Consider the following 18,377-nt stretch of genomic DNA (forward strand, 5'->3'; position numbering starts at 1 on the left):
CTATCTTTGTTGGTGCTCCAAAGTGTCGGTTTCTTCAACCTTTGGCTGATAAAGTTAAATTGAAGCTAGCATCTTGGAAAGGTAAATCTCTTAGCATGATGGGTCGAATTCAGCTTGTCAATACAGTGATTACTGGATCTCTAGCTTATAGCTTTAATATGTATAAGTGGCCTGTTTCACTTATTAAGCAAGTTGAGCAGTGGTGTTGGAATTTTATTTGGACTGGTGATATTCTGAAAAAAAGTATTGCTACCGTTAATTGGGGGAAAATTTGTTCACCTCTCGAGGATGGAGGCTTGAATATCATTAATCTTCATCATGAAAATAATGCATATCTTCTTAAGCTTGCTTAGAACTTTGCTTATAGCGACAAACCTTGGTCTTTACTCTTGAAAGCCAAGGTTCTTAAATCAAAATATGAATTTCGAACGGTTTATAGATCTTCCTCTCTCTGGCCTGGAATTAAGCAATTTTATTCTACCATACTTGACTATACTTATTGGACTGTTGGTACAGGTTCTTTTATTAATTTCTGGAATGATAAATGGTGCTCTACTACTTCTTTAGCAAATATTGCAGGGTTATCTGATGGTGTTAGCATTCTGGATACAGTCTCTCAATTTTGGACAGGTTGTGATTGGAATATTCCCTTCTCTTTACAGCAGATGCCTCTTTTTTTTAATCATATCATGATTAGAGAGGAACAGGATATTCCTAATTGGATTCTAAATGAGTCTGGTCGTTTCACTCTTAAATCGGCTAGGACTTATTTCTTGGAATCAGGAGTTCCAGGTGGTTGGGGTAAATTCATTTGGTCTTCATCTATTCCGCCTTCCAAAACTCTAGTACTCTGGAAAATTTTTCATGGGCGACTTTCTACAGATCAACATATTCAGAATAAGGGTTTGCATATATGTTCTATGTGTTCGCTTTGTGAAAAGCAAGAGGAATCTATTCAACATCTATTTTTTGAATGTTCTAACGCATTGCATATTTGGAGTTGGGTACGACAAATTTTTCTTACTTCTCATTTCTCTAATAAGGATGATTTACTTTCTTTTATTAAGAGTGATGGTAGTCCTTTGGTTAAATTGATTAAGCTTGCAGTGATAACCTTTTCTATATGGATGATATGGCGTATGAGGAATTATGCTAGATTTCAGGATAAGATTGGGGTTTCTAAGGCTATTTCGATAATTAAAGATTTAACTTGTCTAGTGGGAAATTCGTCTAAAGCTTCAATGAAGAATGATATGTTGGACTTCAACGTGATTAAGTTTTTCGGTATTAAGACTCGTAGTGGTAAAGTTCTTCGTCCTCTTCCTATTAGATGGGAATTTCCTTCACCAGGCTGGGTCAAAATTAATACTGATGGGGCTGCTAGGGGGTATCCTGGTCTTGCTACTTGTGGAGGTATTTTTCGTGGGAGTATGGGAGAATTTATTGGTGCTTTTTCAGCGTTTCTTGAAGTTCAAACTGCTTTGGTTGCTGAGTTTTATGGAGTTATACATGCTATGGAGGAAGCTCAAAAAATGGGACTTACTAATGTCTGGCTTGAATGTGATTCTGCCTTGGTTTGTGCTGCGTTTACTGCTAGGACTAATGTTCCGTGGAGGCTTCAGAATCGATGGAATACTTGTCTTAATTTTTGTGGGACAATCAGGTTTAGGGTAACTCATATTTTTCGTGAAGAGAATGCGTGTGTTGATAAGTTGGCTAATTTAGGATTTATTCATAGAGAATCTTTTCATTGGTATAATAGACTCCCAGCTAGTCTTTTCTTAGAATTCTTTATGAATAGGTATAATCTACCTATGTATCGTTTGTGTTAACATATGGGTTTTGGTCTAGTCCCCCCATATTTTTGTATTTTCTTTCTTTTTTTCTTTTTTTTTTAATAATATTTTTTTTCATATGATGACAGATGATTGTTGTTACTTGAGGTGTCAGCTTAGCTGAGATGTCAAGTTGCATAATGATGCCTAACACGAAAACTTTATAAAAAAAAAGAAAAAATGTGAATAGACATATTACAATATTATTAGCATGAGCTTCCTACATATGCCATGTCTTCTCTCCATCGTAAAAATATGATATGTCTTCTCTCCATAAAAAAAGAAGAAGATAAAGAAATGTGATTTTCCAAATATTAACATAAAAATGTAAGGAATATTAACATTTTTTTATACGACATTATTAAAAGCAAATTTTTTTATAGATAATATATCTGTTTCAAAATATTAATATTAAAAAAACAATACAGTACACTATGCTCAGATGATGATATTATTTAATGTTTTATTTTATTGAATTAACATCATGATTATTAACCAAAAGAAAAAAGAAAGAATAAGTGACTTCCTTTTATACCTCATAACATAAAACTAGGAAACGTGTTTTTTTAACTTTATACGATGGTGAATCCGTTTCAACTTAATTTGGCGTAAACTATGAATTTTGATGTTAGAAGAATAATAAGAATGGAAATGCAAAATGTTTCAAAGTTAACCAATACTTTCAAAATAATGCAATAAATTGAGATTGATGGACTAAATTTCATATGAAATTATTAGGAGTTATTTATTTTTGTTGTCATTGATGATGTTTTTTTAGAAAACTATGTAAATTAATTTTATAATGTGACTTATATGAAATAGATGTTTGGTTTTGAGTCTAAATATGTTTTAATAAAATAAAAGACTTATTGGTTAATATATATATATATATATATATATATATTACCTAATGAAAACTTAATCGGATAGAGAATGAGAAAGAATAGAAATAGGGTTTTGTCTCTGCAAAGAAACTCACTCGTTAGCCATCAATAAAGGGTGTGACAAGAACAATGATAGATTGAGAAAAGGAGATTAAAAAAACTACTCATGTATGGACTCTCATTGATCAAAGTAAGTGTCTATCTCTATTATAATGGATATGATGTGTGAGAAACATAGTTGGTAAGTTAAGATGATGATGTGCATTATTGTTTATTACATTAAGCTTTTGATTTTACATGTGGTATTAGAGTCAATTTTATGATTCTCCATTAATGATATTTTTCCCAATTTTATGAACCCTAATTTTAAAATTATGAATATTGTAAAGAAAATAATATCATTTGAGAATAATTTTGATGATTTAATTTATCCATTAATTCCTGATGCATTATGAAATGACTTCAAATTAAAATAATGAAATCTCAAGACTTCCGCTGCATCATAAATAATGAATTCTTGTTTTACTTTAAATGTAAGATGAAAAGATTATGATAAATAAAAGTAAGGGCATAAATATATATTTTTTATGAATGATATTATTTATGAAATTATTTGTATGATAGAATTATTAATCACCAAAGTAATCAAATATTTATGTTTTATTTAATTTCAAATTACTAATGAATTTTATTTCAATTAATGATATTATTTTTAAAATTATTTTTATGATAGATTTGTAATCACCAAAGTGATCGAGTCCTTATGTTTTATTTAATTCCAAATTACTGATAAATTTTATTTCAATTAATGATTGAGATTATTTCTATGATAGATTTATTAATCACTAAAGTGATCAAATCTTTATGTTTTATTTAATTACAAATGACTGATGAATTTTATTTCAATTAATAATATTATTTATGGAATTATTTGTATGATAGATTTGTAATCTCCAAAGTGATCAAATCTTTTTTATTTAATTACAAATTACTGATGAATTTTATTTCAATTAATGATATTATTTATGGAATTATTTGTATGATAGATTTGTAATCACAAAAGTGATCAAATCTTTATGTTTTATTTATTTGAATAAATGTAAGTTATGTTTGCTCCATGTGTATCTCTTTATGTGTGAATGCCCATATGTAGAAAAAAAAAAGAGCTTGAAAAATGATTTTAAAAGGTTCTTACTTTACTTGTATTCTACTATCCACACCTATAACCTTATTACTCTTACTAAACCCAAATATAATAATTACTACTTCTAACTTTTTTAAAACTGAATAATTATCAAGTAAATTCAAAGGCAAATTTTTCTTGCACCTCCATACCTTCTCCCTACACCTTCATATTTTTTAATTTCAACAATACCTTTCTGAGTATGGTGGAGAGTGTGGTGCCTTCTTCTTTATTTCAAGTGGTGATAGTTGCTTGTGGTGAGTGGTGGTGAATGTTGGTAGTTGAGGTAAGTTTTACCTACCAAATTATACAATCTCGAAGCCACAAAACTTATAAAAAAAATAGAGGTGTAAAAAAAGAAGTACAAAACTAAAAAAGATATTTTCATACTAGGAAATGTCGAATACAATGAATCTTCTCACCAACCCTCTCACACATGCTCAAATCATGGAATTTCTCTCTCAAACACTGCGACTTAACAATAATATAATTGTTGTCGCTGAAATTGAGGTATGAGGTGCGAATGATGTTATTTGAAAATGTGATGTTATGTTTTCTGTAGGGTTATTTAAATTTTTTAAAAAGGTTAAAACCGACTTTTTATAGTTAATATGGAGATGCAGGATGGAGGTATGGAGATTGAGGGAGAATTGTCACTCCAAATTACAATTAAAATAAATTCTTACAAAAAAATGTTTATTTAAATATAATAAAGATCTTTCTACATCTAGGGATTTATGATAGAACAACAACTACCTATATTAAAACTAAGCCTAAGGTATATTAAGACTAATAAAACTAGGGTTACCAATTTTTTATATTTTTCCTCATGCAAAGAAACTTTGTCACCTAAATAGGTGATTGAGTTTGGGTATGTTTATGGTGTTGGGCTTGTCTTAACAACACTATCTGCCCTAGAAGACAATTTATCCTCAAAGTGGAGTTTTAGAGTCAATTGGGCATACGGGTGTGATTGGTTAGGAGTCAGGCACTTTGAATATTAGGTTTAGCTGGTGGGGTGTCGTGGAGGAAAATGGGGTTGTAATATTTTCATGGGCTGCATGGTTAATATTGGACTCGAGTTGGGTGGGATAATTATTAGGTTTAAGTGTGGGGGAAGTTATGCAAGAGTTCGTTTGATAGGTATGTTTAATTGTGGGAGGCGCATGGGTAGAAGTAATATTAGGTTTAAGTGTGGGATGAGTTATTCGAGGGTTTGTGATTTAGGTTTAGGCGTGGGAGGTGTTTTTTCATAATTAGGGTTGGGCATGCGTGGTGTGGTGGAGTTGGAAGAAAATGAGGGATAATTGGTATTTGGGTTGCGAAAATAAGGGTGGGTTGGATTTGTGTAGTTTGAAAATTAGGGTTACGTGAGTGAGGAGTGGGGCTTGGCTAAATGAAGAAGGGCTTGGTTGGAGGAAGGTTCTGGGACATAGTGTTTTTAAAAGGGCTAGAGATGCTCATTAATGAGCACTATTTTTTTTAGGGTTGTATTTGAGTGTGGTTCGCGGAAGAGATGAAGTTAGTGAGAGAAATACTCTTTGATGCTCTAAAGAGACGAAGGAGGGGGATGCGAATGCGGGAGGTGTTAGTTGCAGACGACATTGGGCGGCGCAGCAAAGATTGGGGTGCTGGCAGTTGAACGAATCTAGGTGCCGGTAGCGGTGTTGAGGGGTGAAGCTTGGTGTGCATGGAGGTTGTTTTAGGCGGCATTGGACGACACGACGGTTGGGGCGTTGGTGGTTAAACGGCTCAAGGTGCAACAGACGGTGTTGCAGCGTGTGACCTAGTGTGCGCGGAGGTTGTTCTAGGGGCTGAATGTAGTGGTGTGGCAGCGTTGGTGGCGTGGTGCAGGTGTGGGTGGCGATGGTGGTTTGAAAATAATGAGCCCCCTAAGAGGGGGAACATGTGCTTCTATGGCCGCTTGTGGGTATGATGGTTCTCAAGCTGCGCTTCAATAGCAGATAGGCTTTTTGGATGGGGTTTAGTATATTTAGGACTTTTGTTTGAGTTTTGGGAGGCATGGTAAGAGAAATTAAAGCACCAATGATAGAACAACAACTACATATACTAAAACTAAGCCTAAGGTATACTAAGACTAATAAAACTAGGGTTACCAAATTCTTATCTTTTTATTATTAAGAGAAACCTTGACACCTAAATAGGTGATTGAGTTTGGGCATGTCTATAATATTGGTCTTGTCTTAACAATTTATCATCAATAATCTAAATCTAACCAAGGTAATTGTTCCCTGCACCATATCAATTTGGATGTGCACCCAACAAAGTTTTTGAAACCCTATTCTGCTCTTGTCTTCTTTGTTTTGAAAAAAGGTGCAAGGCTGAGGTGCAGAGAAAGTTGGTGTTCGTTTAAGGTGCATAAGAGTTGTTGTTGGTTTGGTGGTGGAGGAACCGTTTCACTCTTAGCTCCCGCTCACCTTTTGCGATGTGTCTCCTTCTCCGGTGGCTTCGTTTGCTGTCGCCGCGATGCCTCAACGCTGCTTTCGCCATGGTGTCTGTAAGGTTTCGCCGCTGGCTCAATCACGAGAACAATGAACGTGCTTGGGCTGCTCTTCGTTTAAGTCTGTAAGCTTTCGTGCTGTCTCACGGACTAGAGAAGAACGAAGGGTGCTTTGAGGTTGTTTGGTTGGATGCACATTTTACCCAAATCCTAATTTTCATTTCATTAAGAGTATTTTGGTTTTTTCACTTACCCATATTGGGTCCATCTTTCACAAAGATCCTACAATACATGCCTCAATGATAGGGAAAAGGTAACGTGAGGAAACTTATCAAAGATTATACTTCACAATTTTTGGTCTACCCAAAATAAAAAGAAGGAGAATATCACATTTTTAAGATGAGTTTAGAAAGAAAGAAGAGAATCTGAGATAAAAAAAATAAAATATAGACAGCAATAAGGAATGTCTGATTATATATTTTGGAAGAATAAGAATTGAATTTTCTTGTCAGTCTTTATTTTTCTAAACTCATTATATTTTTGGTTTTATTCTTCACTAAAACATTCTAGACTAAACTCTATTTATTATCTACATTACTAGCTATTCATATGTTTTTGTAATTTTATTATTTTTGTAATTTAATTAAAAAATAGAAAATAACATAATTTAAATATATATCTATATATTTATGAAAATAGTATTAAAAAATTACTTAACCGCTATTTTAAAAAGAAAATTTATTTAATTATTTTAAAATAAAAAATTATTTCACTATTTATTTTATTAAATAATTGTATTATTTTTATTCATTATAAAAAATTTCCATTAAAAGATGACATCAAAGAAAGTTATTAAATGATGTATCCTTTTCATATAATGGTATACATAAACACACGTGTCAAATAGATCATATCATTAAATTAAATTAATCTTAAATATATAAAAAATTAATTACCTCTTTTTAAATTTACTTGTATTAACATGAACACACAACTTATTACCATAGAAATTCTAAATATTTATGAAGAAGCAATTTTATTCAAGTTAAATAAAATCATTAGCACAACAAAACTCTTTCTCAAAGTAGTTCAACTTTGTATACTAAAAACTTTAAAATTTTCACCCTAATTATGGAACAATTTCATATTAATTTTCATTTACGTAAATAAATAAAAAATAGAAAAAATTAACCCTTTGTTATTAGATAATTTATAAAAATTACTATAAATAGTTATTGAAATGGATACTCTTCTCTGACCTAAGAAGGGACACGCATTCTCCAAAAATAAACTTTATATAACAAAGTTTAAAACTTCACTTCCTAATCTCCTTCTGCTTGAACAAGAATAATTATTTTAAAAATAAGTTTTTGAGAGTTTCTAACATTGATTTTAGAAGTTTTATTTTTTACTATAGTATTTTTAAATATAGACTGCATATCTTTTTCATAAGTTTCTATTTTCATATTTGTTTCCAAATTAAATTTTAATATTTTATATATAATATCAATTTCTTAATACAAAATATAAAATAGTTTATATATGAAATATGGCCCAGTCAATGAAGGTGATATTGTTGGGTTTATCCACATATGATTTCCATTAATATAAATGCTCGATTGCGATAATTAGGCTTTATTACTTCAATGGTGGTCCTAAACTTTCCAAATTCCACAATTTATAATACTAAAACCAAAACATGCTTAAAGGAGCACTCTATAGTCTTTTTCGCCTACCACCAATCCCTCCAATCAACTTTTATTTGAAAGGAAAAAAAATAAATATAAAATAAAAATAGGTAAAAATATAATAAAATAAATAATAAATCCTATTTATGTTCATTTTATTTTTAACCTAAAAAATACAAGGTTTAGGAATAAATATGTTTTTTTTGAATGTATCGTAATACGAAATTGATGATTTTTGTCCAGCATTTCAAACTTGTTAATGTACCTGTTTATGTCAATTATGAATGAGAAAGTATCTATATTGCAGCTATTTGTGAGATTTTAGGGTTTAAGGTTTAGGGCTTAGCTATTTGTGAGATTTTGAGACATAAAAATAAGTAAAATTTTAAAGGTGAGATCACTTTGAAATTTTTTCCTTGTTCAACTAAAGGTATGATCTTGAGTTACTTCTAAATTTGTCTCTGTATATTTTTCTTATTTTGATCGGTGTCTTGATTTTGCTTTGTATGTATTTGATCAAGAGACTTTGAAACTCTTGACCTTTTGCTTTTAGAAGGTTGAGATGAGGTGTTAGGTTGTTGCTGATGTGTATTTATTTCAATTTGTTGGCTTGTTTTTTAGTTGTTCAAGTAGGATATTTGTAGTAAACTTTTGGAAGAATGTTGTACGTTTCTATTTCGTTTTGTACAAGGATTAGACCACTCTAAAGTGATTAATATTTAATATTTTTTGTTAATAAAAAAATTGTCTAAACTTTAGACCTCTTTAATACTTATTATAAGAAAACTATTAAAATAAGTATTAACTGATTCTTTTTAAAGGTAACAAATGAATTTTCAATATAGACTATATTATATAATATTGTAACATTCATATCCCTATACGTTCACATGAAATATTTTAATATCTTAGATAAAAAAAAAAAAGATGACACTGAAAATTCATTAATCATGAAAAAAAACTAATAAAAATTTATTTTAATAATTTTATTTACTATAAATATTTAATCTAAAGTTTGAAACATAAACAAAAATCAATTTTACATAAAATATTATAACGAAAAACATATTTAACTAATTTTTACTATTTTTACATAAAATATTATAACGAAAATATATTTAACTCATTTTTACTATTTCTGTTTTCAATCTCTTTATCAATTTTTTTAAGTTCCCGATAATAAGGCTATGGATGTTTACGGATCAGGTTGAACTTTTTTTTTTAGAATTTTTAGAATTTTAATTATGGAAATACTATTTTACGTTGTAGAATCCAAAATATATTTAATTTTTGAAAAATATATTTTTAATTATACAATATGAAAACTTCTTAAAACTATAAATGAAATTACACTCCGCATATAAATTCTTTTATACATTTACACAAAACACTTTAAAATTTTGTTGTTAAAATATTTTGTAAAAATTGTATTAAAAAATTATATAGTTATTATTTAAAAAATATATTTACTTATTTTAAAATAAAAATATATTTAATGAATATAAATGATTTTTTATTAAAGAATAAAGTTATCTAATTAAAATATAACACAAAACAAGTTTGGCAAAGTGAAGTATCTTCTTTACAAAATGAGTGTTGTTTTTATATAATAGTAGTTCCTTCCGTTGTTAATCTTGTTGAGATAAACGAAAATATTTAGTAAAGAAATGCAATGATAATTTAAAGAGGAAGCACAGGAGCAGAAGTATAAAGAGAAGAAATAAGGAATGATGTTGTTGGAATTGAATCGGAATTCCACAGAACACGAGCTAACAGACTAATTTCGTCAATCAAAAACAAAAAATCGATACTGTATCTCGTGATCGTTGATACACAACATCAACGCTTTTTTTTTGTCTGTTTAGCAAAATAAAATCCCAAAACGTCGTCGTTTATTAGAGGACAAGGATGAGAGCTGCGGAAGCGGAAGCTGCAGCGAGAAGCCCCATGCAGAGGCGTGAAGCGTCGCTGCTGGCGGGAGCGGGAGCGGGAGCCAAAGCCGAAGGAGACATTGCATCGGTCAACGCGGCAAGAGGAAGCTTAACGTTGTCGTACAAATTATCAATTCCAGGTACGACAATGGGCTTGGTGAGCTCAATAGCCGAAATCACTTCGGGTTCTTTGACGATGAACTGCACCATGCCGGCATCGTAGACTGTGCCGGGAGCTTGGGCGGCGGATCCTATGACGACCTCGCCTTCGTTGATGAGCTGGACTTTGATGAATCCCTGGTTGCCCTGGGCAAGGCCGGAGGATTGGTAGAGAGTCTCGATTGAAGTTTGGCTTCCTATGCATTCCACAAGCTTCTTCTCGTCGTAGTAGCCGGGAAGAACGTGCGTCATGAGGGTGGCCTTGAGTGCTTCGGGTGACTTTCCGGCGAGGCTACCCATGGCGGGGTTGGAGAGGGGGAAGACGGTGACGACGTTAAGGGAGTTAATTTTGTCAACCAGATTGGCTTCTGTTAGGGCTTTGCTGAAGAGCGCGTACTCGGGTCCGCTGAGCACCTTCAGCACGTCCATCGCTTGGATGGTTGAGCAGAGGACGAGAAGAAGAGCCATGGAGAGAAGAGAAGAGCTTCCGAAACCCATTTTTTCTTCTCTTCTTTCTTTTCTCTTCTTCTTTATTCTTTATTGTTGCAGAAGCCAATTCTGGTTGATACTAAATGACCTTCTCAAGGGTATTTATAACATCTCTGTCCTCTCTTTTCCGTTATATTTCTCCGGTCATCCATGCTTTCCGTCCATAATCGCGGAGGGCTAAACACCTGTGCTTATTTATAGACACCATTCCACCTTCTCAACTATTTACTAAACTATAAATAATATTATTACATAATAATTTTTTTAAATTGGAAAATTAATACTTTTAAAATTCATTCATTTAGATATATTAATTAATTCACCAAAACTTGATTAAATATATTTTTAATATATATAGAAAACTAACTACCAACCCATAGTCTCCTCAACGAATTTTACTTAAATAGCTAAAAATATACAATGCAATTTATTTAAATTATGAATATTATAATTAATAATTGGTAAAGAGATAGTTTTAATATGACGTTAACAGAATTTTAATAAGAAAATACTTACTATTATACAAATGTAACTACCAACCCATAGTCTGCTATCTAATAGGAAAATGATACACCAACACCTAATTTCCGAGTTCACTATTCATCTCTCATTCAATAGTTTTTCTTTCCTTAGTGATAAATTCCTATGTGTTTAACACAAGTGCATTTACTTTATCTTATGTTTTGGATGAATAATTTTTAGAGAATAATTCATTTTCATAAAAAAATTATAATACTTTATGTTAAAATATACTCTTCAGACAATGGATTTTTAAAAACGTTGAAGTTTTAAAGAGTTAGAATTTAAATTTTTTCATACTTTGTTTTCTCTCAAACTTAATTTTATTTTTTTTATATTTTCTCTTCGTGTTAACTTTATTGATAAAGATGAAGACTAACTTATTTTAACTCATGTTAGTGATTTTTTTTAAAAAAAAATATCATAAATTTTTTGCCGTTATTGTTAAAGTTATTTTTATTGATATTTGATAATTAACATTGGTTAAAGTTTTTTTTTAACATCAACTATATGTTTCTTGAGTGATGTCAAATACAACTTTTTCTGTTAATCTCAAGGATATGCTATTGTAGTTTATGATAATTGGGATTGATTTTTACTAATATATATTAATTAAAATGTAAGTTAATATTATTTCTTAATTATCACTGAATTTAGGTAATTAATACGACTGCTTTTGATTGGTATATGTAATATTTTTGTAGTCAACATTCATATAAACTATTTTCTAATTGACATTGTTTAAATTATTTACAAAAAATATAAACAAAGTTACTTATGTTAATAAAGTTACTTTTAGTAAATATTAACCATATCTTTTAATAAAATTATGTAATGATTATTTCTAATGGATGTTTATAAAGTTAAAATATCAATTTTTCTTTAATAATAATTGAAATAATTTATAAAAAATAAATTATAATTTTCTCATATAAATAAAAATATTTAAAAAGTTAAAAAATTTAAAATAAAAATAGTTTAAATTTAATATATTTAAATTTTCTGGAAATTATAAATTCCTTTTCCAAACATAGTTTAACTGGTGGCATTTAAAGATGTAGGAGAATCTCCTCACTTTGTTCTTCTTGGATTGAGCAAACACATAGAAAGTCCTTAGTCAACTGAATTTTAACTTTTTCCCAATACTATTCAGCAAGTTAATATTATTTCTTAATTATCACTGAATTTTCGTAATTAATATTAACAAAATTGATTATTTTTGTATGAAGGTTTTGGATTGATGCATAGCGTTTACACGCAATGTAGTTCTGCATATAAAAAGAACATACCGTGTACACCATTAAATAAAAAAAAAGATACATAAAAGTAGTGTGACTTATGTGAAGACAGAGAAGAGATATAAGAAAAAATTATACACTATAATTTTAATTATAATTACATGAAAATAATTAAGTGTAAAATATAGTCATGTATAGAACATAATAATTTTACTTCAACAAATAAGTTAAGACAGTGTTTTATATAAGACTACAACATTAAATTGTTTTATTTCTATGAACTTTATTTAGAGTATTAGAATTTAAAGGGCGATTATCCCAACTAGGATCATCGATTCTTGCTCTTCTTCCGTTTCTAGAACTTCTAAAGTTATTGAAGGCATGATACAAACTACAAGAGGTCCACCACTTACTTTCATCTTCAGAGAAGTCCTCAAACTCATTTGCATTATCATCATCCCCATATTCAATCACATAATCTCCCAAAACCACTCCACGCGAAATTTCTGAATGTATAGTGTTAAAACATCTACGGTCTCAGATGACTGCTGAAATTTTTCCTATTCAAGGTGCCTGGCAGGATCAATTTTCGATGGACAAGCATGATGGTGCTCCATTTGAGCATGTTTTTGTAGCTTGGAATAACTTTCAATAAATGCACATGGTTGCTCATCACAACTATGCTTCTTCTCGTCAAGATGCACTCGAGCTATATCAACTATAATCCACCTAGAAACATCACCTCTGCACAAGGAACAACTCAACTTGTATTGACAATCATATACCACTGACTCACTATTTGTCATGAAATTTGCATCCGACATTTTTGTTCTTTTAAAACGATCTAAACAATTTGAGTACAATTGACTTGTGTCACATACAAAAGAACGACATCCCTTATCATAAGATGAATACCGAAGGAGCACACTTTTATGACGAACTTCCAAGCATATGGGACAAATTACATCTTTTCAACAGAATATACTCCATTGCAGACTACCATTTGATGAACACTTATGATATTTTTATACACCATATATATATATATTACACAAACTATGAGATTAAAAAGTTGATTTATTTAAATTTTGTTAAATATCAAATTATTTCTTATAATTAAAATTTATCATATTTCTTCTAAATTTATGTTTATTTTTATTCCAAATAATAAAAATCTTATTTCACCGCTGAAAAGGGCATTTATGTCAATTGGGTTGAATGTTGAGGAAAAGCTTTACCAAGTTTCTTTCTTGAAATTTGTAGAGGGAAGAAAGAGTCCAATGTATCTCACCACCAAACCTTCATAATTCTCTAATTGCACTCTGCATTTGCACCAACCTAACCTACGATCCTAACACTTTGACTCAACTCACGCATCAATATCAGGTTACCTTCTACCTCTTCTCGAATCTCACTGTTACTTTCTTGTGTTTCCTCTTCAATTTACGTTTACCCATCTTGGTTATGGGTACCAATTGACCTTTTCTTTGCCCTCTAAAATACAACTATTGTGCTGCCATTTTATTCTCCTAGTTCTATGATTTATTGGCAATATTCTTGGTTTCGGATTTGTCAACTTGGTTATTGATGGAAATCCTGATGATAATTTTTCTTTTTAAGTTCTTGTTGTTAAGTTGGTCTACCGATTTATTCTTGTCTTGTTAATTAGAGGATGTTCTGTTGAACTGATTATATTATTTGAGATAGATATTGTTGGTAATAATCCATTTAGTTGTTGGTGTCAACATGGCAGGGATGTGGGTATCATTCTTACTGGTGTTTTTATCGGAAGTCGGTGATATGTATATTGTACCTTATCAGCTCTAGATGACACGCTACTGTGGTTTTTGGATTGTGTGTAGATCAGGCTTCGTTAACCAGTTAGTATTAGAATGGCCTGTTGTTGACCACATTTTCCTCTGAATTTTTGAGTTTGGACCCATTATTACATTCCTGGAAATAGCCTTTATCCAGCTTGTAGTGCGAGCATCTAAATCAGGCCACACATTTTTTTATTGTGTTGATAATTTAGGATTGTAGGTATAAAAAAGTGAAAATCCTTGATGTAGTGATCTTATGAAAATAGTGAGTTTGTTTGGTTTGGAGGGGGGAGGGGGGAGGAGGAGAAGGGGCTCCTTGTTTGCAGGTGTTATGAAGCTCCCACGATGGTGAAGTCTATGGAAGGGTCAAACCCTTTGTGGATCCACTGTAGGTTGCCTTGCATTTGCAAGACATCTCTCAGTCACATGGAAGCAACTCTAACCATTGCACCAAAGAGAGGAAAGGAAAAATGAATAATTTCTTATTATTCACTCACATCTGACAAATAAAATCATCAAACTCAAGTATTTAAGTTAAGGACAATTAGTTTGTACAGTTAACAAACTTTTAGTATTTTTCCTCCCCTTTAAATGAAAGGCAAAAATGGAAGGGAAGGGATTTTGGCCCCCTTATTTCTGTTAGAAGTCACAAATGACTTGATGCAGTACTTAAGCCTTGAGATTCTCATATCTAATAGATTAGTCTTTTGGGTTAAACTCTATTCTTGTGCTTAAGTTCTTACAAATTGTATTTCATTAAGAATTGGGTTATGGAATGAGCTACATTAAGGTGTATACTGAATACTGATAGGTGACAATGTAAGGAGTCCTATATTGAATAAGATAAACTACTTGATGTCGTACTAAAGCCTTGAGACTCTCCCATCTAATGAACTAATTTTGGATTGAGTTTTCCTCTTGTACTTAAGTCCTAACAATTTCCCTTCCCATTCCTAACATTGCCCTCTATCCAAAGACTATATTACTGTTACAAACAATATTCTTATTGGGTTTATGTTTTCTCTGCATTTAAAATTTTATAAATTGTGTTTACAATATACTTATGTGTTGTTGGTTTTAAGCTAAATTCAAAATTTGTGTTCTTTTCTTAGGTTTGATCTGAAATCAAGGACTGCTACTTAGGTTACCATGTTTGCATCTACATAACTGGCAAGAGAATAGTAAGGAACATTCCAAAGAGTAATGCAAACACACTATTGATTATTTATTTGATGTTAATGGTCTGTGCTTGGTTTCAGATTTTGTGATAGTGTAGTCTAAGTGTCCAACATATGGTAGTCCGCATGGAGGATATTCTGTTGGATACCAACTGGGAAGATGTAATCTGCCCCATATGCTTGGAAGCTCCTCATAACAGTGTGCTTATTCAGTGTTCATCTTATGATAAGGGGTGCCGACCTTTTGTTTGTGACACAAGTCAATTGCACTCAAATTGTTTAGATCGTTTTAAAAGCACAAAAATGTCCGATGCAAATTCCATGGCAAATAGTGAGTCAGTGGTATCTGATTGTCAATACAAGTTGAGTTGTCCCTTGTGCAGAGGTGATGTTTCTGGGTGGATTATAGTTGATAAAGCTCGAGTGCATCTTGATGAGAAGAAGCGTAGTTGTGATGAGCAGCAATGTGCATTTATTGGAAGTTATTCCGAGCTACAAAAACATGCTCAATTGGAGCACCCTCATGCTTGTCCATCGAAAATTGATCCTGCCAGGCAGCTTGATTGGGAAAATTTTCAGCAGTCATCTGAGATCGTAGATGTTTTGAGCACTATACATTCAGAAATTCCGCGTGGAGTGGTTTTGGGAGATTATGTGATTGAATATGGGAATGATGATAGTGCAGATGAGTTTGAGGACTTCCCTGGAGATGAAGGTAACTGGTGGACCTCTTGTATTTTGTATCATGCCTTCAATAACTTTAGAAGTTCTAGAAACCGAAGAAGGGCAAGAACCGGTGATCCTAGTAGAGGTAATCACCCTTTAAGTTCTGATACTTCAATTTCTGATGAAAGTTCTGTAGCATCTGTAGAGTATGGCGAGTTTAGGCTAGACCAGATTGATGATGACTTTAGTACAATTGACCCCTTGAGGGGTGGCAGTCGTGTTCGCAGGTTGGTAGTACTGTTCCATCTTTTTCTTTTCAGTTTTGTTATTTCTATGCTTGTCTTTCTGTTTAATATATATGAGATTTTAAGGGATAAAATGAATTTGTGTGAAGCTTGCTTCTCTAACATCCCAAGCAAATGACTTTTTTTCTTTGCTTTAGTATTCAAGATCTCCATGGTATGTCTATCTTTAGACCTCTAAATGTTAATAGTCTGATTTAAGCATATATTATTACACATGTCTCTAAAGCATACTAACGTGGAAAATCAAACATCATCTCAATCATTTATTAATTGTTAGTCCAATTTTCAGATTGCGGAGACGACGTCATTCTCGCTCCAATGACAACTAGGTATGTTATGTTTACTAAATTTTCATTGTCCTTTCTGTTATTGCTGTACAAAGTTTGTTGTGACCACCTTATGCTGGATGCTGATAGTATATTTCCCTAACTTGCTTGAAGTATGAGGTTTGGGTGGTGAGGTACTGGTATTTTGAGCTCTTTGTTTCATGCCCTTTAATATACTTACTAATTTTTTCAGTATTCAAGCAGATACACATACACTCCAAATGAAACTGGTTTGATCTTGATGTAGCTGCTGTGACTACTCGCAAAGGTTGCATTAAAGTCATCTCATGCATTTGTTTAATTTGGATTGTACTCCAAGTTTCATTATGCTTACCATTAATCATCATTTAGTATGGCAGCCATGGGAAGCCACTTAATTTACTCACCAAAGTGATTCCGCTAGCAATATGCTCTGCTTAACTGTAGCACAATGAATTGCTTCTTTTGCTTGTACATAAAACTGCTTAGTTGTCATGCGTTAGAATGATTTTTGAGTAGGAATGTTTCCATGTTACTTAAAAATACTCTCTATTTTGCCTCTCATGTGACCCACGTGAACCTTCAGACTTAAAACTATTTTATGTATGTTAAAAATAACAATGTATGCTTTTGTTTGAAAAAACTTTTAAAAAGTTAAAACTATTTTATGTATGTTATCTGTAAAGCATCTTATCTTGTATATATATTTGAAGCACTTTTTATTTTGTTAAGTATTTTTAACTTACACGAAGCGTGGTACTCTAGCATGGCTATTTTAAAATGTAGATAATAGTTAGAAATATTTTTGTTTTAAATATATTGAAAATTTAAAAACAATTGGTCGCAACTTATTTAAAATAATAATTAAGAAGATAAAATAAGAGATATATTATTTTTTTTATACTTATTAGTTTTATTCATACTAATATATAAGTTTTTAAATTTTTTAATATATTTTATAAACTAATTTCATAATCTCTAGTAATTAAAAGGCCGTACGTTTTAAATATAGATAATATTATTAAATGTTATATTAATATTTATTTTCAAATTTAGCTTACTTATATTTATACATAATAATATTTATATATATATATATATTTATGTTTAATATTAAAATTTAAATAAAAAATGTTATTATGTTGATAAAATATAAGTTTTTAAAAATAAAAAACAAAAACATTTTGAATTATGTTTACGATTACTACCTAATCTACAATTCAAAATTTTGACATGAAAACACACCTAAGAAGAATGAAGAAGAGGTGAAAAAAAAGTGCACAAAGATACAAAAGAATAAATTTTGTAAAGAAAAAAACAAATTTGCAGAGAAATAAGAGACAAATAAATATAATGATAAATAATATATATTCATAAAAATTGTAACAAAGAAGTTGGGTAAAGTGAAGAAGAGCATAAACATACCTAAGAAGAATGAAGAAGCACTTTTGTTGAAAGCATGAAACTTTCTTCTTTTTCTTGAAACTTTCTTCTTCTTTCTTGCATCATTATACACAATTACACTTTTGGAGAAAAGGGTTTAGTTCTTAAATCAAGATGAATTGAGAAGGTTACATGTTTAATGACGTTGCAGAGAGAGATTATTGAATTATGTAAGTGGTTTTTCTGAACCATTGAAAAAGAAAGAAAGAAAAATGAGGTTTGAAATAAAATGTTTGGTTGAATAACTCACGACTCCCTAACTGCAACTTTGAA

The 18,377-nt window shown here is 31.0% G+C and overlaps 2 protein-coding genes and 1 pseudogene across 8 annotated transcripts; 1 reads left to right on the forward strand and 2 right to left on the reverse strand.

Annotated features, from left to right (window-relative positions):
• Nucleotides 1-9,946: 9,946 nt before the first annotated feature.
• On the reverse strand, nt 9,947-10,570 carry LOC137822258 (fasciclin-like arabinogalactan protein 10). The gene has a single exon (XM_068627149.1). It carries the CDS (start codon nt 10,568-10,570, stop codon nt 9,947-9,949), a length of 624 nt encoding a protein of 207 aa, XP_068483250.1.
• Nucleotides 10,571-12,645: 2,075 nt separating this feature from the next.
• Nucleotides 12,646-13,844, reverse strand: LOC137822259 (uncharacterized; annotated as a pseudogene).
• On the forward strand, nt 13,599-17,204 carry LOC137821695 (uncharacterized). Of its 7 annotated transcripts, none has more exons than XM_068626406.1 (6): nt 13,599-13,773; nt 15,320-15,388; nt 15,467-16,100; nt 16,248-16,338; nt 16,646-16,685; nt 16,876-17,204. In XM_068626406.1, exons 3-5 carry the CDS (start codon nt 15,500-15,502, stop codon nt 16,683-16,685), a joined length of 732 nt encoding a protein of 243 aa, XP_068482507.1. In that variant the 5' UTR covers nt 13,599-13,773; nt 15,320-15,388; nt 15,467-15,499; the 3' UTR covers nt 16,876-17,204. The 7 variants fall into 7 exon arrangements, with proteins under 7 accessions (XP_068482507.1, XP_068482509.1, XP_068482510.1 ...); XM_068626408.1 differs by having other exon boundaries at nt 16,257-16,338; XM_068626409.1 differs by having other exon boundaries at nt 16,257-16,338; nt 16,887-17,204.
• Nucleotides 17,205-18,377: the final 1,173 nt, after the last annotated feature.

This window comes from Phaseolus vulgaris, chromosome 9 (assembly GCF_000499845.2).
Source record: "Phaseolus vulgaris cultivar G19833 chromosome 9, P. vulgaris v2.0, whole genome shotgun sequence".
NCBI classification, from domain to species: domain Eukaryota; kingdom Viridiplantae; phylum Streptophyta; class Magnoliopsida; order Fabales; family Fabaceae; genus Phaseolus; species Phaseolus vulgaris.

Excerpts from the sequence above, each read along its gene's own strand:
- LOC137822258 (XM_068627149.1), bottom strand. The coding sequence starts at position 10,570 with ATGGACGTGCTGAAGGTGCTCAGCGGACCCGAGTACGCGCTCTTCAGC.
- LOC137821695 (XM_068626404.1), top strand. The coding sequence starts at position 15,500 with ATGGTAGTCCGCATGGAGGATATTCTGTTGGATACCAACTGGGAAGAT. Across the intron at positions 16,339-16,645 it reads GGTGGCAGTCGTGTTCGCAG|ATTGCGGAGACGACGTCATT; the intron begins GTTGGTAGTACT and ends TCCAATTTTCAG.